The following is a 21,034-nucleotide window of genomic DNA, read 5'->3' as shown; positions in this document are numbered from 1 at the left end:
AACTGTGAAATAGAACTAACAGTTCTTTGCCAGTGTTGCAAATTAAAGAAATTAAAAGTTACCAGATATGTTTAAACGTCATTCGATATTAGGCTTGTTTTCTATTCCTGCACTAGACTGCACTGGAACGTTCTTTCTTGCTTTCGCTAACTTTGAAACATTTATCTATTTCATTTTAAGTGTACACTTATTTAGAGAGTTCAGGAACAGAAAACAAACGGATTATTTATGGACAACTCAGCTGACAATTAAAAATTTTTCTAATTTTCTTATGAAATCGTTTGTATATTTCGTATAAAAGCTCTTAAATGGAATTGAAAATATTTGATAATCAATCAAATAATTTTAATTATTTTTAAACAACGCAATTAACTGTTGGTTAAATAAATTAAACAAAATTTTTGTACAAAATTTAAATGAGTTTTAAAATATAATTGAAGCCGTTTGATACGATTAGTTCTCGTCTTTAATTCTTACCGGATTTAAATGAATAAAAATCAATCATGTTAAAGAATCTTACAACAATTGCAAAGCTACTTTGGAAACATCGTTCTACCTTTGTTACAAAATTGAATACTAAAAAAAGATAGAATATTGTGTCAACTTGTGCCTTTAAATGAAAAACGTCCTTTTTCTGCTAAATGCAGCCTTTAGGTATGTACACCCAAGGACTTTGATTCTGTCCATGGGAAAATTTTCCAAACTGAGAAGTCACCACTTTCTACATACTCGCAGTTCATGATTAATGAAACGACTAGAGCTTATTGGTCGTTACGTTAATCATGAACTGTAAGTATGTAGAAAGATAGCGATTTCTCAGTTTGGAAAATTTCCCCATGGACAGAATCAAAGTCCTTGGGTGTACATACGACCATTCCTCTTCACTCCCAAAACTGAATATCGAATCTAATTTATCATATGAAGTTTATAACTACCCGACTTCAGTCCGACAAAAATTTATAGCGTTTTCGTGTGTAGTGGGTTTTAACCCAGGTTTGACGCCATTTGCCGGAATCGTCCAATTAGACCGGCGATTGGACGTCCTAATTGGATGCTTCCAGGTAAAACCCAATGCACTCGAAAACGCTATGGATGCATTTGTTTATGCAGTGGTTAGCACAGCCACTGCTCTTCGATAGTTTTTGGAATGTAGATTTGCTCATCGGCAAACGTAATTGGTTCTGGGAGGGTCCCAGATGCGCACAGACTCGATTAGACACGACCAATCACGTAATCTAATTTAACCCAACCAATGGAAATATTCTAGGCATCGGCCGCTAATAATTGGTGGTGTCCAATTGGGTCTGTACGCAACTGGGACCCTCCCATTGATTCTTATCTGTGGATCAACCAATTACGTTCGCCGCTCGATAAGCAAGTCTACATTCCAAAAACCATCAAAGAGCAGTGGCTGCGCTAACCACTGCATAAATGAATGCACCCCATTAGGGCCTCTTTCACCAATCTAAGCAATCGGTTTGTCCGTTGGAATTGACCAATCGCATTTGTTATTTTACACAATAGGCAATACGATTGGTCAATTCCAATGGACTAATCTCTCGGTTAGCTTTAAACCGAGATTAGTAAGAGGCCTTTAATAACTATCCGACGGATATCCCCCACTTGGGTACCTATCGGCAGCCAATCACTATGTCCGACAAACTCGTCATCGGATATGTGTAATAGCACCCATCGATGACGCGAACTTTTCTATAATATTCGTAAGTTCTATGGCTGCAGCTAATTGGATTTTATGAAATGTTTCTCTTCTGTCTTTTTTATTTGTATTCAGTCATAATATAAAGCAAGAAGGAAGATACAACGAATTCGTCGAAATTAACGTTAATCTGAATTAAATCGTTAAAATAATTAGAATCTCGTAGCACCGGTTAAAGATTGAAATTTAATTACGTTGTTTATTGTATCACATATAATGTGTATACATAAACTCTGTTGAAATCGTTAGAGATGTTACATTTCGCGTTTCTTACAAGTTCTCAAAAATCACTATCTGAAATATAAGTGCGAAGAACATTGAACCATTGTTGTTAAATGTCAGTTCTCTGAAAAAGGATAATATGTAACAAAAATCGTCTTGACGTATACGAAATATTATTAAACAAAAGTTATTTGAAACTTTCTTGAAAAATCGTTTTGAAGTAGAGGAATATTGACTTCTTCCACTTATCTTTGATTATGCGATAATAATTCTTTCTTTGACAATAAGATGCTAAATCAACAACATCCTTTATTGAGCACCATAGACTCGTACATAGAACCACTTTTGAAGCGTGTTTTACAAACCAAGAGACTAGGTAAAATTATTTATTAATCTTTATTTCACTTGCGTTTGATGTCATAAAAATTGTCTTTTTTTAATGAATATATTGCATTGTTTCAAGGTATTTGTCATCTAATAAAATTGGATTCAGTCTCGTCGAGTTGTGACAGAAGCAAAAATGATTGTTTCAAATTATCAATTCCCTATGCTGGGGAACACCTTGCATGGAACATACTGTTTGATTCTCAATTCCCAGAGATGGGTCCAGACTTCATATTTAATGATCAAAATTTTTTAATGGATCCAGACATTGATATTTTATCTACTCGAGTACCTAGTCTTGTGAAATGGAATCCTAATGATACCGATGCATTGCTTAATGTGCTACATGAATTGTTACTGTATTACAAGGAACATCAGGTAAGCTGTAATTGTCATTATGTATACACAGAAAAATATCTATTGAAAAAAATAATTGCTTAATTTATTTTTTTTTTCTTTAATTAATAGTTATTTTTAACAAAGAATATTATCTTAATTTCTTTTTAGTCCTTAGCTCTTGTCAGAATGTAGTCAACCCCTCAACATATTTCTGTGGTATCCGTTTTTACAATTTACATAGATATATGAGATCTACAATTTAAATGCTGGTTTTGAACAGCCTAATTTAGAAGAGTTGTTTTGACAAGATACTCTCGGTGGTTTGCCATTTCCTTCCGAGAGGTAGCAATTAATTAAAATTAGATGTTTCTGATTAATGAGATTTGAATCTGAATTTGGCACAGAAAACATATGCACATGACTCTTTGTGCCACAATCAAAACATTCTTAAAATTGTCTTAATAGTCTTAAAACATATTTATCACAATTTTTATAAAAATTCATTATTATTCCAAGTAGCAAACAATAATTTTAAACATTTGAAATATATATTTCAACAATTGAAAAAATATATCCTTTAATATCAAATGTTTTTAAAACATTTTAAAAATATTTATTTGATATTAAAGAATTTTTTTCATGTTGAAATCAATGTTTCCCAAACGTTAAAAATTATCCTTTCATCAAAATAAATTTTTTATTTTAGTGAAATAAAGAAGAATTAAGCCATTTTTTAAACATTTTTAAAAATGTTTTTTTAAGTGTTTTAAAAACATTTTTAAAAATATTGTTTGCTACTTGAGATGTATTAAAAAAAAAGAATTTATCTCTTTCAAAGAATATTATAAAGTTTTATTGAAGAAAAATCAGAATAATAAACAAATTGAATTTTTGCTTTAATTTAATATTGATTAAAATATTAAATTACTAGGATTTAGAATATATTTTGAATAAATTTGATTTTTATTATTGATTTGTGGATACATGAAATATTTAAAATAAGTAATTACTTAATTTATAGTATGTATTTTTCTATGTTTAGCTCTTTTTGATTGTATAGCAATGAATATGATATTCAATACATTCTATAGAATGTAAAATATAGATATGTGATATTCAAGTATATGTGGACAAAACTAGTTTTTTTTAATTTTCAGGTAGAGTTACTTGGAAAACAGGGAGATCGATTGCAGTTTGAATACAGTACACTTGTTGGCGAAACGGAAATATGTAAAGATGATATAGAAGTGATGATGTTACCGCTAGGATCAAAACCTATGGAAGCAAAATTTTTAATACGCATATGTGTGGATTGTTCTCGATTACCTCCGCGTATTAATAAATCGCAAAATGAAGAAGCAATGCTCCTAGTTACATTTTATGGTCCAGATTGGAATCGTATTTCGTCCCAACTTTACTTAACCAAGACTCTGGAGGATGCTTTCGGTGGTTCGGAAACTTTGCATATTCCACCATTACCACCCAACAAATATCTAATGGATTATGTTCCCGAAGTGATAAAATTCATAGAAGAAAAAGTATGTAATTTCTCATATTTCTTACACATGTTTTACAGGATTGCTCAATTTGCAAAAAATATGTATTCTCTGTTGCAGATAAATATGGTAGTTCAATGTTTTGAAAACAGAAAGCAGTTTATCACGGTTCTAATTGTATTACAGCGCGGTAGCGTACTAGAATACGATGCAATAGAGTTTAATTGGATTACTATTCTACTGGAATATCGAGATTTTCATTTTATCGTACAATTTCATCTTCCTTCAATATTCCCGAAAGAGAAACCGCAAATTACATTGCAATCGGTGTATCATATGACGTCACAGGGTACGTTGTATAAAGAGGTATTGGATGAAACACCGTACAGCCCTAGATGGCCGATGAAGGTGATGATTAACAAATTGTTAACGTACATAATAGAAACTGCTGTTCATAAGTTTCAGGCGAATTCTATTAAAAATAATCGTTTCTAATAATTTATTCTGAAAAAAAAGTTATATTTTATTACAGAGAATGTATATTTAATAGTTGCCAATGAAATAAAAACTGTTTGGTTTCACTGTAATAAATACTAATATATCTTTTCATGTGTCTTATTTTTTTCTAGTCGCATCAATTGATACTAGAAAAAAAAAATTAAAAACAGATATTTGTAAAAATATATCAATACAAATTAACATCATTAAAAATGTATGTATCACTTAAAGTATTATCAAAATTCCCGACGTATTGAATCAATACGTCAAAGCTATAATTTTATCATTTATTGTATAACTTGACATCTGAAAGTTAATTGTTTATTAAACTATTTAACAAAAATTACAAATATAAACAATTTCCCAGAATATTTAGAATTTCTAGTGATTTTATTCATTTTTGTTATTTTCATTCAATTTTGTAATACACAATCAACCACATAATTTATTTGAAAACCGTATAAATTGTTATAGAGAAACACCTATTGGCAAAACCGTTACTAGGATTTATGGCTCCTTGCGCACAGGATCTAAAAATCGCTCAGCGCAGATGGGTCCTCGCAACAGCCAATCGTCTCTCACCAAGCATACATTATTTCCGATAAAATCGAACGTTGATTGGTCAACGCGCGAGATATTTTACTCCCTAGCATTGTCCGTCTGCGTCCCACATACGCGTAGAAACCGTCCACTGTCTTTCCGTCGTGTAGTTGGCAGCGCTCATTTACGTGCGCAGCGCGAGGAGTGTGCGCAGAGCGGAGATCATCTCAAAAGTGTCCGGCCGCCGTCACCTGTCTCACGGTTCGAGGTAAGTGCTTACACCGCCACGCCGTTTTATTAAAGGAAAGTTTGCGGATTCGCGGCGTGTACGCGGCCGCGGTGATGCGTCGTGTGAAATTGTCGTCAAGCGCGGGAGTGTCACGTGTCTGTATGCATCGCGCGACTGGCAAATATGTTCGCGGCGGTAGCGGCAGCGGCTGAGCGGCGGCTGTCGTCCGTCGCCGCTACCTCGGGGGCCGTCATCGGGTCGAGCCGCGGACTCGACGCTACCGCGAGGCTTCGCCGGGTGATTGTCACCATCGCTCCTCTCCTGTCACAAGAGATTCGCCGCGGACGAGCTGTCCGTGCCCACTGTATTTCTCTCCCGCGGTTTCGCCGCAACGACGCAGCTTTTTTCCGTCCATGCTGACGTCTTGTCATTTTCCCTCACGACGTGGTCATGCTTATTCACGTCGGATGGCGTACGGTGCGTGACTCGCGCGCGAACACCCGATTTCACCGGTTTGTTTGCGAGTTGCAATCGCGCGTTGTGCTGTTCTCATGCCGCGCATAAGCGTCGCAGGTCACCTGTCATGGCGCGCGCCGCCGCCGCCGCCAGCCGCCAGCCGCCACTACCGCCGTTATCACACGGCTGGCCCGGCTGCCGGACTGGCCTCCGATTGTTGGGCATTTAACGAATAGACGCGACCGTTCGTGTCAGTCGCTCCTCGACCGTATCTTCCACAGATTTGTTTTTTCCCTCTCGTGGAAAGAATGAACGCTCAACACGCTTCGTACGTAGGTTTATTTTATCATGTGAAATGAAAAGCGGAGCGATATGTTCGGCTAAAAAGAACAGACCTCCGTCTCGTCTGGATGTCAACGCAACCTAACTCAACCTTACCTATCCTAACGTTAACCTACTCAACCACCTATCCGTCATCCTTTACGCGCGCGGTGTGCTCTCAGCAGCCACGCAAAATGGATCGTTTATCTTGCTGGTTGATTTTTGAGACTTATCTTTCGTTGTTGTATACGCGGATGAGCGCCGACACCTACGACTGACGTACTTGCCGCTGTGTTTCTACCTAGAGGCATCGTTTTATTAGCACCTATCGTACTGATTTTTATCGGCGTATCTAGGTATCAATCACGTATTCGTTCTTCCTAAATCCTGAAATTTTCAAACCCGAAACAAGCGAGATTCTCGATGTTTACGAAATAATCGCGCGGACGTCGACGTGACGTTCAGTCAGCTCGACACTTCGTCGATCATGTGGCCGGATCGGAGTTGGAGAGGGGAAGAGGGTGGCTATGATGGCGACTGCCACGCGCCATGTCGCGGTCGCGCTCTTGCACGTCATCTCGCGCATTCCCTTCGCCCCCTTTCGGCGTCCTGTTGCGCGTCATCCACCTCGCGCAATGAGGGGAAAGCGTATTAACATTTTTTTTTCGTACATGTGCGCACGGACAAATGTTACGTCAACACGGCCCTTTTCGCGAGGGGCTCGACAGTCTGCGAAGTATTATGGAAGAGCTACAAGACAAGATGACACGTCGCGGCTACTTGTCTTTTTTAACTTTTTGAAACATATGTTTTCTAGAGCTCTTCAAGTAATGTTCCTCTAATGTTCTTCAGCATGTATTTTTTCATACATATGTATGAATTGAAATTTGGTGTACTTTGATGGCCTTTGAAGTTGCTTTGAAGTTGCTTGAATTGCTTTTTTAAACCGATGGAAAATTTCAAAATTTGAAATTATTGATCCAAAAAACCACGAGTACCAAATTTTGTTTAATTTCAACTTATGAACTTTGATCTGCTGTCTTGTATTAAGAAATTTTTTTTAATTTTAATTTTGTAGCAAAATAGGCAAAATTATTTAGTATAGAACATGTTATACAAAACTCTAAAATTTATTGAATTTTCAAACGCATATTAAGTTGAGTTTTGAAATTTTGACTTTAGATTTGAATCCAAGTGATTTAAAATACATTGAAAAAATTTGCTAATAATTACCAAATATTGAGTAACATAATGCTAATTAAATAAAACCAAAAATAATTTTACTTTTCTAAATATTTTGTAAATGTTTTGTAAATTTAATAATATTTGCTAAATATTTAGAAAAGCAAAATAATTTTGGTTAATAATCCAATATATAATTAGCATTATTTTACTCAACATTTGGTTGCTCAAACTTTTGTTTGTGTAGATATAAAATTGCAAAAAAATTAGAGTAAAAAGCTTTTTAATTTTTAAAAGGATTGCTTTTAAGGGTTAATAACTAAATGAACGTACCATCGATTTTGCTTACAAATAGAAATATGGAAGTTATCAGATTTAATTAATCTGAACTTAATTGAAAAAGAGAACAGCTTATTAAGAAAATCTTTTACAAATTTTTAATTTAAGACCGTCCTTAAAATAAACATTAGATTCAAACATCAAATTCAAAGATCATTGAACTACATTATAATTTATAATTTTTTCTGATTGAGTTAAGTGATAGGATTGAGTTTCCTTTACTTTATTAACGTTCATTCCTTTTGAATACCGTTCTCTTCTCTCCAATTTTTATTTGTCTAATTTTTCAAATTTTAAAAATTCTAAGAAATAAAATCTTGGACATTTCGCAATCATCTTGTGATAATTATCATCATCACAATTCCCTTTAAGAAATTATTAATAATCATAAGAATTGAGGATGAATTTTAATCACGGTACCGCGGTGTAAGACATTTTGAATTAATTTCTCGTAAATATCCGAATCGAAGCTTCAAAGAGTCGATCCGTGAATCGAAAGCTGAAACTCCAAGGTTAATTGGATGTAAAGACTCGTAACAGAGAAATCAACAAAGGCAAAACAAATCAGCAAGAGCAAAAGGACGAGTAAGAGAAAGAAGAGATGAAGAGCGCAATGTAGAGAAAACAGCAGCGGCGTGTCGACAAAACACGAGTGGGCTAAAAATAGCACAAAGCACAAAACAGAGTGCAACGTGCGGATTATTATGCGAGGCGCGGCACGTTCTCGAAATAACGTTGCTTTTTTTTCTAAACACATTTATGCGATCCCCATATTTCTCCCTAACGAAACTTGTCGTGTAACGAAAGCTTTAAACTCGAAGAATTTTTGTGGGATACGCGTTTGCGGATCAATCTGAAGCACCGTACTTTAATGCTTGATATTTACATTCATGGCTGGCGAATTAAAAATACAAATTATGTTTAATAGCAATATGAGGAAAACATGATCACGAATCTGAGATTTGGAATAAACAACCAATGGATTGCAGCTATCAATTAGTAGCCCTCGCGAGTCTTATCTCAATGAGATATGTTGCGATCGTATTAATTGCAACGTATATCACTTGGCCTTCGGGGGATCGGCGCTGACCTTGCTTAACGATCAAAAATACATGTGTAATTCTCTGTAAACAAATCCTCCGTGATCTTTTTTTTATTTTTTTTTATAAGTGATGCGGTTTATTATTCTTATATTATTTGCGATAATTCTGGACCGTTTTTTCTCAATATTTTTTAACAATAGTAAATTCTATTTTCGCATACCTGTAAATAATTTTGTCAATTTTTCAAGAATGTCAACAGATGAATAACGAACAATTATATCTTTTTTATAATTAATATAAAATTGACATGATCGAAATTACGCCTTAAAGATCGATACACGAGATCATTGGAGAGAAATTTGATTATGAAAGCAAATTGTTACATTATGTATTTGCGACTGCTCCCTCGATGTTCTAACCTTGTCATTCGAAAGTGTTTCGTTAGCAAGGGATACATATGTGAACGAGTGCACGTGCACATAATCGTGACTCGCGAACGATGCCGAAGGAGAACGAGTTTTCTGTGGGTGCATAACACCGTCTCTCCCTCGCTTTCCCGCTTCGCCGACCAATCAGAATCGCGGATTCGACCACGGTCTCCGCTCAGCCTCCGCGTGACCATTGGCCGGCCGGCTCAGTGACGTTGCTGACCCGCTTTTAAAATTCGGTAAACAAGATCCCCAGCGAGCGTCAGAAAACTGCCTGGCGAATAATATCGAATGAAAATAAATGAATTGCCTCGCGCAGATTACCGAGAATGATTAAGAAAACGTTTCTGCGTGTCACGCTACCTCCGGTTATCGATACTTCTCTCAAATGACAATGCTGAAATTGAACATTATTCTATTCGAAAAGAATAGCAGAACGATAACAGTTTGTGTCGCTATAAATACGCGTGAAAAGTGTTTTGAGTGTGACGATTTGTTGCATTTTTTTTCAATTTACGGCACATTAAATAAGTCCCTATAACAATAGTTAATGCGATAACTAAAATTTTTTCTCTAAAATTTTTTCGCGATTTACTTGGAAAGTCCTTGCGCGACACACTGGTCGAAAAATCCTAATTTACTAGATTTTAGGAGTTATGATATTAGACAAATTTTAGAAGCACGATTAGACAAATTGTTATTTTTGATGTAACAGGTGAAATAAGTGAAATTCCCTCCAAAATGCGTTCAAACTTCACGCTGTGGTGGCGCGCAGAATGAAGTTTGGTAGAAAGGATAACTTCATTCCGTCATATTGAGCGTACTTCAGTCGCATGCTCATGCTTGCGCATGAAGTTCGACTCGTGCGAGGGGACTGCCGTCATCAGTGAAACCATTCAGGATGAGGAGTGATACGGCAAGGGGAAGGGAGAGGAAAAGAAGGAGGAGAAGAGAGAATTCGGCAATGCGCTCGCGCGGTGCGAAGCGAAACGAAGCGTAGTGTAGTGAAGTTCGTTTTGCGCACGTCGAAGGCGATTTTACGAACGGGGCGGGACGGAAGGGAAGATGTTTGACGATGAAGTACACCGCGGCGGAGAGGGGAAAAGTGCATGCGCATGCGTGCACTGCTTGGTGACGCTTCCCGGCGCGCGCGTAACGTAGCGTAGCCACGCTTCTTGCATGTCGCCGTATGTGTGTACCGCGCGTCGCACGTCTGGTCTGAATGTCGTCACGAACGATCGCCGCCGTTCACGGTCTCTTTTGAGAATACACACGCGAGCGCGCGCGCGCGTGAAGATCACCGCGATTAAAGGCGGAGTAATTCGGGAAACGAGAGAGAGACGCGGGCGTTCGAGACAGCTTTCTGCGAGGGAAAGACCGGATTTTCTCTTCCATTTTGGTGGAACAAGTGGCAAGTTGCGAATATAGAATTGTCAGTGTTGCTCATGCTTCTGACAACACGTACGGTGGCAGTGGCACCTCTTCTTTCTCTCTAACGATCTCGACACCGTATCGGTGCTCACGGAAACCGGAGGATTTAAGAAGGCGTAGGAACGCGCCGACTGTCCCGAGGGGAGGCGGAGATCCATTTCGAGAAGGAGCAAGCGGCCGAATCGAAGCGGCGTCACTTTTGACAGACGTTTGGCCACAGTGCCTTTCACTTCGCGGACACTCGTCGAGCTTCAATTCGAAAAAAAGGGGGAATTAGGAAAGTGAATTTGGAGTGTCGCTGCGAGAAAGAATATCTTCGTTTTGTGAAAGAAAAAGAAGTATCTAGTGCCGCATCTCTCGATACATCTATAGCAACAGTGTTCTTCTCATCGTTTCACGTCCGCTTCCATTAATTTCGGGATCTTCGGAATCTCGATTCTTGTGATCCTCCGGCGAAACATGAAGCTGGTAGCAGCGTGCGTGCTCGATAAAATCAGCAATCATCGTGACACACATTTCATGTTACTTTCGCGACGACTATATTTTTTGGATACTTTATCCGCGACTGCGTCGCCTCGTAAACTTCAGGCATGTCTCCCAACTTTAAGTATCAATCTTAATTTAGCATAGCACACAATTTCATGGCGCTCGTCTGATACCATGTGAAATAAACGTTATAAATTTCATTAAATTTTACGAGCAATTTTGATTTTTATAAAGAGTTATAAATTTTTTAATGTTCTCTCATCAATTGTTTTTATATATCTCCTGTATTTCATCGATTATTTTTGTTACATGTTTCAAACATGACCATATTAGTTTTGCATTTATTGCAATTTCATGGCGTCCATGTTTATACCGCGTGATGTTTTCCCTACAAGCTATATTTCTGTAAATCTTACGTTCGCGTTGATCTTCAATTTTCATAACGAGTATATTTTTATATGTAACAATTTTTAAATTTGTTTTTGTTTTTATTTTTTAAATAGTTGTGTACTGTCTGTTGAATTTATGCAAATATTTTTGTTAATAATTTTATGTTTTATGCAATCTTAATTTTCCTTTCTGATAAAAAAATTTTTAGTGTTTAATTGTATAAATAAAAATAAAATTTTGATATAATTTTTGCACTAAGAATATTGCTTATACAGTGTTATTATACATGTTATATAAATATTATATTTATAAAATTACAATGAAGTGTGATATAAGAAATGTAATATTTTATAAGTTTCTGTTGATATATAAATTTAAATTATAATGTATATGTATTACTTTGCAGAAACGATAGTAACGTAGATAGTGAGCAGGATGTTCAGTTTTCATAAACCAAAGGTGTATCGATCTAGTACAGGCTGCTGCATTTGCAAAGCCAAATCTAGCAGGTAAATAAATTTATAATTATCAACAGTTTTTTATTTTTATTTAATTTATAAATTATTGCAATTTAGGCTACATGTTATTTGTAGATAATGTAATTTTATATAATGTAAATATAAATTTACATAGTGTTTGTAATGTAAATTCAGTAAAAATCAATATCATAACATATTGATGACATAATACATTGTATTTTATTATATATACATAGTATACGATTATATATATTTTATAGTAATGTTATAATAAATCTTTTTACAGCTCGAGATTCACAGATAGTAAAAAGTATGAGGATGACTTTATGCTATGCTTTCAACTTAATGAAAGACGTAGCGGGGAGATATGCAATGCATGTGTACTTTTAGTAAAGAGATTTAAGAAGTTGCCTCCTGGAAACGATCGCAACTGGAGACATGTCAGTATCTAATAATCAATCTTATTTTTATTTAAATTTGATTTTTCTAATAAATTATAAAAATTGTAATTTAATTATTCACTTTTGGAGATATTAATTCTTGATTAAATTTTTTTTTTATTTTTGCACTACTAGTAAATATTTTTCTAATCTATTGATCTTATAAATGAGAATAGATCTCAGATTTTTTACTTGATAAGTAGCATCATAAGACATTAGTATTTTGAACTAGTATATTATATTAACATTAAATTTAAATTGTTTTCAATTTTTCTTTAAAAAGAACTATTTTTACAGGTTGTGGATGCACGCGCTGGTCCTGGTATCAAGTCGCTAACAAAATTCAAGGCAAAAAATAAAAGAAAACTTAAAGATAAATCTGAGAAACTTGCTAAGAAGAAACATGTCTATGTAAAAACAGACGTAGATCGAGAACAAAGTCCACCAATGAGCGATGATTTAAACGGTTAGTTAAATACATAAATTAAAATACAAAATTTGTATTATTAGTTGAATGTGACTCAACATTTAGAAAATATAATAAATTAAAAAATAGAAATTGGTATCTCTCAATAATATATTATTGATAATATTTAATAAATACACACATATTTAATGTTTTTTTACTTTTTGATATTGTAGAAGATTATAGATTGACAGACAGTAAAGCTTTGAGCAGATCGGGAAGTATCTCAGATGACGACGATGACATTGGCTCTACTGAAAAACCATTAGATCACGTTCAACATCAAGATGTGAATGAAGATGATGATTTTAACTTCTTAGATTTATCTTATTACAAAAGGTAACATTATATATAATTTTTGTAAGTTATAAGAAAATTTTTTATGTTCTAAGAAATAGTTGCTTAAGAATTTTGGAAATTAACTTTATAGAAGAACTGTTCCAAGATATTAAGTATCTATAAAAAGCCAATAAAATAAATTTTAAGGATTTTGAAGAATTTTAAAAATTTTATACAAAGATTTTATAAAACTAAAGCATATATTAGATATATAATATTAAAGTTGACTCAATAGTTTTTTCGATTTATTTATTATGATATTTCTCAAGTTCATATGTTTTACTATCTTGGATATTACTTACATTAGAGATATATTTTTATTTGCATTTATTTTATATATATATTTTTTTTTTTTTTTTTATTTTTACACAGAGAAATCACTTGCTGTGGCAGCATTTTTAGAGGCGCCAATGGTGAGATCATAATGTATTCGTCTAGCCTGAAACCTTGCGTAAATATTGCTAGGCGGCAGCTAACTTCTTTAACAGTCGCCAGTCCCATTCACAGTTCCGCGTCCACCAGTCCCGTTCACAGTGTTGAATCGCCATCATCAAGTTCTGAAACAAGTTCGAAACAAACCAAGACCGACAGCGATTCTTCGTCTGATTCCGGTTACGACGAGTCCTCCAATCAGGGTGAGAACAAAATAGCGAAGAACGTCCAAGTTCAGGCAGATGTGAAAATGATTGAAGAAGCTGTAAGACCTATAGAACTTGATCAGTTATCAAGTTGCAAAACCTTACAATCTGTCAACATTACTAATCAGTCACTTCAGTCGGTCTCCAATTAATGTCGGCCCTTTATAGAGGGTTAATTTATTCCTTTACTTATGAAGACACACACGCATAATATGTACATACGTATACAGGGTGTCTATTAGATAATATTTTAATCGCACAGTTTTTTACAGAATTTTCAATCTGGAGAATTTTTCTTTGGCGAGAAGTTCAAAGTTTTTAATTCTGTGATACATAAATTTTTGACATTTGTTTCTTGCAGTATTCACTTTTGTTGATCCTTGTAAATCTTAAAAATCTTTTGAATTTCAATTAAGACGATTTTTCCTCATGGAGAATATTCGAAATTTAATCTTATAATAATACTTAAAAAATTCTACTTATTTGAATTATTTTTTCGTTATATTGTTAATACATGAGGATAAATAATAATATAAAAAAGAATTTTTATAAGATTTTAAGGAAAATGTTTTATATAGTTAATTCCAAAATAAACAGTTCATGCACACAATACAAGCATGATAAAAAAATTTTTCTCGAAAATGAGGCTATTTATGAACAGTGTTCAAAACATATCCCTAAAAATCCGTAAAATTTCTTTTTACTAAAAGGATTTTTTTCTGAAATCGATTTATCTGATACAAAATATAGTAATTTATTGCAGTAGAAACCCTGTATATATGACTAGATATAAGTTGACATTAATTAAGTGCACTATCCCCCAAGTAGTAAAGTGGTTCTGAAAAATTTCGAACTTTCGCTTCGCATGCGGAGGTTTAAATGTCATTTGGATGCAATTTATTATATTAAGAATAATTAGAATTAATTGTAGCGATGGTTTAACGTAAACCGCCATTTCTCGAGCCGATAATTTTTAAGTCTTATATTAAGCAATATAAACACACATCAAAGTTCTGTGATGATATTGTAAAGTAAGAGACGCTCAGATTTCTTATACCGAACAGCGGTTCGAGCTGGCGGTTTACGTACTCGCTTTTTTAACACATCAAGTGCCACCGCTCTTAAGGGGAAAATCACGTACCGAGACAACCGAAGATAATGTCAAAAAAGTCACTATAAATTATTAAAAAATTAATATTTACAAAATTTTCTAATTTGTGAAACTAGATTATATATTAAAAGATTATATATAAAAATATCGAAATTTAAAAGCTCAATTTTTTATGGAAACATTCTCTTAAAAATTTTAAAGAAATTTTAATATTGCATAAATTTCAAGGTTTTGAATTTTTCGTATATTTAATCAAAATTATAAAAATAACGTTTTGTTCTTTATGGTAATTAACAAAAAAATTAATTTTTTCTGGTTTTTTTAAAATTATCTAAAAATTATATATAAAAATGAAACTGAATGTGCAATGATTTATTAATTGACTTAATTATAAAAGATGAACATTGAATTTTAAAAAATTGGAATTTTAACATATTTACCGAGAGAAAACTGAATTAACAGATTTAAAAATAGATTTTTTTGAGAGGGTATCTAACGGTTGTAGCGGAACACTTTGTACAAGTTCCAAGCTGCCAATCGATTCTCGTCTGGGTCCAAAAAAAAAGAGAAAGCAAGAGAAAAACAAAAGTTTCTTGCATCTTCTTCCAGATTACGATGTTCCATGACGTAAATTAATTAACAGTCAGATCGACGACCCAGATTGATAGCAATAAACAAATGCAAACTATTGTACAGCGGGCCGACTGATAAAGTCCGTTTTTAGTCTGTATTTAGACAGTATTAGTAGAAAAAAAATGAAAGATCTAGATAGAAGAATTGAAAGTGGCAATCAGATTGGCAAACTGGACCAGCGAATCTTTGTTTGATATAGATAATTTTAGAGTATATATGATACTTATATATAGAAACATTTCTATGGAAGAAGAACGGAGGAAGAAAGGAATAAATAGATAAAAACTGTTAGTTCCTAGTTAACAAAGAAAAGATGGGCATGCTTTGATTGTATGTTTAGCGCAAAGTTTGTTCTCTCTCAATTCTCACTTTATGTGTGGAATGTTTACAACTGTTTTTTTCATTGTCGGTCTCTTTTAAATTTGGAGTCGATCTTTTTGTAACGAAAATTGAAGGTGGACTTCAAAGCAATTGTAAAATTTATAAATCTATTCGAATCCATATAAAAATCCATAAAAATCGAAAGACATGACTTTATTGAACAAAGAGAGAAAGATAGTTGGAGATGATTGTTTGATATAAATTATTTAATTATCTTCAATTACTCTTCTTAGCGCTAAACACACGAAGAAAAAACGGGCTAAAAAGATGTACAAGCCGAGTACCTGCTGAAAACAAGCCGCAACTGTGATCGTGAGGTTGTTTTCAGAATTTTTTTTTATTATACGCACAAGAGAAGAAGGAAGACGGCTTTTGATGAAATTCATGTAAACGTTCCAGTGACCGAACATGTCCTATATCCAACACTTACACAAAAACTTATTAATCTCAAATATTTTTTATTATAATCTTAAAATTTGATTGCAATTTTTACATATTTAAGATTATAATTAAATTTTAATATTATAAAACAAATATTTGAGATTAATAATAATGAGTTTTTTGTGTAATCTTTTTGTGTAAGTATTCGGATATATAAGTACATGTTCAGTCACTGGGACGTTTACTTTATAATTTAAAAAAAAAACAAAATAATTCATGTAAGATCCATTAAAAATAGTATTTATGTATCCGTGGAAGCAAAAATTTATACAATGTACGAATTAATTAAATTGAAAATGACTTGAGAAATTAACATGTATCAAAATTTCTGTCTTATGTAATTATTTTTGAAAATATGCGATGTATTGCATATTTGATGATGTAAACTACCCAAGTATTCAAAAATATACTATATTTTTTCATTGTCCATATACAAAGAACCACGGATTTAAAATCATTATATTAGAAAAAAAAAAAAAAAATAATGATGACTTGGCTTAAAGGTTGGATCTGACATATAATGGGAAAGTATGAAATGTGCAATATACATAGTGTCGAATCCGTCCAGCGCTAAGCGAGTCATTGTTTTTTTATATTATTCAACAAGAATCGAATTCTAGAGCCGTTCGTCAAATTCTTTAAGTATAATAATCAAAATTATTGGGATTTGACGATTACTGTGATGGACTCTTGAAATTAATGAAAAAATAAAAATCAGAATGTTAAAATAAATTAAATTTGACGAAATGACTTAATGAAATGATTGAGATTTAAATTATAAAGATAAAATACTGATTTGATATTATATCAAAAATTGTATACAATGGTCGATGATTCTGTACATAATTATTCAAAATTTTCTGAAAAATCAGACTTTGTTTGAAGATTATGGATCCATCGTTAAAAAATGTTTCCGAGGAAATCCAGGGGGAGGGGAAAGAGAGAGCTCGTTTAAATCCCGTTTGCCCATCGGACTTGCGAAGGCTCACCGACAATCGTATAATAACGTAACAGGAAGCGATAACAGTTTTTTCATAATCAAACATCGAAAAGTCTGATCTATCGAAGGATAACGCTCATTTGCCTTTTCTCGCGATAGATCACATTTGTACATTTTTTGTATGATCTCTATCATTTCTCTTTATTGTGAGATAATACTGATAATTATGATTATCTTCTTTTACTATGATTTGTCATAATTTAATATATGCGATGATCGAGACTGGATCATAGCAAAGAACAAATACAAATTTATATTTAAATTAAATATAGTTTTAAATATTTGTTATAAATATTTAAAGCTAAATTTAAATTAAATTTAGCATTTATGTAATGTATTTATAAAGCTCTGCAAAACTCAGAAAGCGAATACTATGATTCTGTCTAGATCACAAAACAAATAGTTTATCGTATTTATTTATTTTATAAGTCGACTTATTTTCACTATTAAACATAATATTCCTTTTATGTAAATTTATACGTATATTGTATGCACATATATTTTTATATGGATCAGTGATCTTTATTTCGTGATTTTTTTAACACTGCCAGAAAATAAATGCGGTTATCAATGAAAGATAATGAGAATTGCAATTACTGGCAATATATCGTGAAAATTGTTTATTTCTCATGTCCTTAAGTGATCAATTAGCATCAATTATTAATATTAGCTATAAAATTTGTATTAATTAATTAATATTATTAAGTGTTATTAGCATTAATAATATCAATTAATTGATATCATTTGTTAGTTAATACATTAATATTTGTTCAAGCAAATCAACGATATTAAATTTGAAAAACTTACAAAATGTTTTCAAATGTGGTGTGATAAATGGCGTATCAAGATAATAGAAAAATATTTGAATATATATTTAGGAAAATACCCGAGTTTTAAGAGAAGAGAGGGAAAACGATTAGATTGTAAATTCAAATTTTATTTATCAGAGGAAATATATATATGTATATATATATATATATATAGATATATGATACTTTATAAATTATACACAGATACATAATACAAAAATTTACAATAGATTATACAAGGTATGATACATAAAAAGATACAAAACATACGAACACATGGTATAAAAATACAATAAAACTATAAAGTCATACATATATATCGCGGAGACAACTGTAAAAGGAGCGAGAGATCAACGAAGTTATTCGAATAAAGAGAACGCTCTTTTAACTATATTACAAAATTGAAGTCGCAAATCGTAAAATTGTAGTTTCTTATAATAAATATTAATAACTATAAAATTACTGTATGATGTATATGTAGTTTTATAACAAGAAATAATCTTTGCAATCTTAAAGTACTTTGAAAAAAGCAATTTTACGATTAAAAGTTCCAGTATTTAAAATTTATTGTAAAAATGTTACGTATTGTATTTTCATAATTCAAAAAAAAATCTTATAAACTTTTGATCATAATGTTATAGAAAATTTGGAAATTAGCTCCTTGTCAGTAGTCTATCCGTCGATATTGATATCGCCGAGACATTATTCATGAATTTACACAAATTTTTATCGTTACTTTATAAAAAAATTATTGGTATCTCAAATAACAAGCATTAATTTTTTTATTTTTACAATTAATTAGTAATTAATTCGCGAGAACACACGCAATAATGGTATTCGTTATCGAGAAGAATTTTCGAATCTAGTTATATCTGATTGATCAAAAAATTCTGCGCATGTTACACTTGTTTTACTTTTAATCGGAGAATTTTTAGATCAACCTGGACCGATGAATAATAAATAATTATTGTAATATAACAAGTAATTACACGCACTAAATGATAAGTCCGTTATTCGGACCTATTTCAAGTTTTAACATATTTGAAATAGGTTCGAATGAATAATGTGTTGTGCGTATATTTACTTCTTATATAATAATTTATTATTATGATGTAGACTAGGTAATAAGGAAACACAACCAGATTGTGTTCACAAAATTTTTGATACATGGATTTTCTATATAAATATTTGTAAAATACATGTATTTTACATATGTAATGATAAAATATTTGCTGTAATGAAATAAAAGCGCGTGTTCTCGCGTGTTACAATTTAATCAGTAATGAACTAAGGACAGAGAATCTAAGCGAGTAATAATCTACCGGAAGATATGCAATGTGGTGTAATTTATATCTCTCGTGTCTTTGCAAAAGTTTCGGGATTTCTTTTTTACTTTTATACTGTAAAATTTAATAATTAAACTATGAAAATGAGTATAGATATATATAGAGTTGAATTATGTGAATCAAGCGTTTTATATAAGAAACTAAAGTATTTAAAGTACTTTTATTATCATTTAAATCTTACGAGAAGTTAAAAGACGTTTTTAAATTTTGATAAATTTATTTTAGACAAATTTTTTATACATTTTAAATTCATAATAAATTTATTGGAATAAATTTGTTTTTCAAAATCCTGCAATCTCTAAATACTACATTTTAATAAACGTTAATTGAATTCTATACACATACACTTGTATATGAGTGTAAATCTATGTTTAACATGTAAAATCATTCTTAGTGAAATATCGAGTTAGATTGTCTATTTTTGGGAAGTTTTGGAATTTGAGAAAGATAGTAAGAATGCAGGAATTTTATTTACATAATTTTAATACATTCATAATTACTACTTTTATATGTATATTATAAGAACAAATATTGGCGTGTAAGTTTTTTCTACTTAAGGTAAATATAACATTCAACTCGAGATTCAAATTTCGAAAATCCGGAAGCTTTTGTGAGAGATTTAGGGAAGGAGATTTGAGAGTAAAAAATTTTGCATAAATATTTAAAAGTAACGATTGTGAGACTGACCAACGTATTTAGCGGGTAAACTTTTTTTACGATGATATGTATGTATGTATAAATACATAAATATCCTCCTAAATATGCGTGTGTGTACAGAGGTGAGATTATACGATTAATCTTTTATTTGTGCAAATATTAATCGCGAAGTTCTACAATATAAGCGACGACTGCTGTAAAATTAATATATTATATCGAGATCAAGAAATTTATTCGTTTTTCTTACGTAGTTCTTACGAGTAAAGTCAATAATGAAATAAAAATAATTATAGAAATAAAATAACGAGATGGTCGATAAAACAAAATACGAATGAATTTTTTGATCAGAAATTGATCTATTACATTTATGATTATTATTAATAATCGCGTTATGGTTATTATTATTACATATATATATACAGCGCGCATTTGTATATATACGTATGTATAAAATAATTCCAATCATTGTGTATAATTAGGGGTATTATATTATGTACATTTATAAGGGATTATTATTAATATTATCATTAATTATATCACGCTTATCGGCGATAATCTCGTCGATTCGTGATTGGCCGAAAACGTCCTTTCGAATTTTGGCCGGAGTGTTGTGCAACTGGTGGGACGATCGGTCTTTTTTTTTTATAGTAAGGAAAGAAAATACGCCATCTTGTAATCATGTACAACTTTGTAATAAATCAGTTTATTTGTAAGCGAGCACCGTTCTCTTTCAAAGCCAAATTGCATTGGGTTGTAAATTTCCAATTCACCATTTCCCGTGTCAGCCAAATCG

General features: G+C 32.4%; 2 protein-coding genes across 3 annotated transcripts; both read left to right on the top strand.

Annotated features, from left to right (window-relative positions):
- The first annotated feature begins 1,740 nt into the window (after positions 1 to 1,740).
- On the top strand, positions 1,741 to 4,745 carry LOC105193341 (BRISC and BRCA1-A complex member 2). The gene is made up of 4 exons (XM_011157751.3): positions 1,741 to 2,315; positions 2,403 to 2,701; positions 3,820 to 4,200; positions 4,279 to 4,745. The coding sequence occupies exons 1-4, from the start codon at positions 2,228 to 2,230 to the stop codon at positions 4,651 to 4,653; spliced, it is 1,143 nt and encodes a 380-aa protein (XP_011156053.2). The 5' UTR covers positions 1,741 to 2,227; the 3' UTR covers positions 4,654 to 4,745.
- Positions 4,746 to 5,167: 422 nt separating this feature from the next.
- Positions 5,168 to 20,954, top strand: LOC105193340 (SIN3-HDAC complex-associated factor). 2 transcript variants are annotated; one of them, XM_011157749.3, is made up of 6 exons: positions 5,168 to 5,464; positions 11,908 to 12,010; positions 12,267 to 12,420; positions 12,718 to 12,886; positions 13,063 to 13,225; positions 13,598 to 20,954. In XM_011157749.3, the coding sequence occupies exons 2-6, from the start codon at positions 11,937 to 11,939 to the stop codon at positions 14,013 to 14,015; spliced, it is 978 nt and encodes a 325-aa protein (XP_011156051.1). In that variant the 5' UTR covers positions 5,168 to 5,464; positions 11,908 to 11,936; the 3' UTR covers positions 14,016 to 20,954. The 2 variants fall into 2 exon arrangements, with proteins under 2 accessions (XP_011156051.1, XP_011156052.1); XM_011157750.3 differs by lacking the exon at positions 5,168 to 5,464 and adding an exon at positions 5,476 to 11,213.
- The last annotated feature ends 80 nt before the right edge of the window (positions 20,955 to 21,034 follow it).

The sequence above is a fragment of the Solenopsis invicta genome, chromosome 5 (assembly GCF_016802725.1).
Source record: "Solenopsis invicta isolate M01_SB chromosome 5, UNIL_Sinv_3.0, whole genome shotgun sequence".
NCBI lineage: Eukaryota > Metazoa > Arthropoda > Insecta > Hymenoptera > Formicidae > Solenopsis > Solenopsis invicta.
The sequence above is the reverse complement of the archived record's forward strand: the minus strand, read 5'-3'. Positions and strand labels throughout refer to the sequence as shown.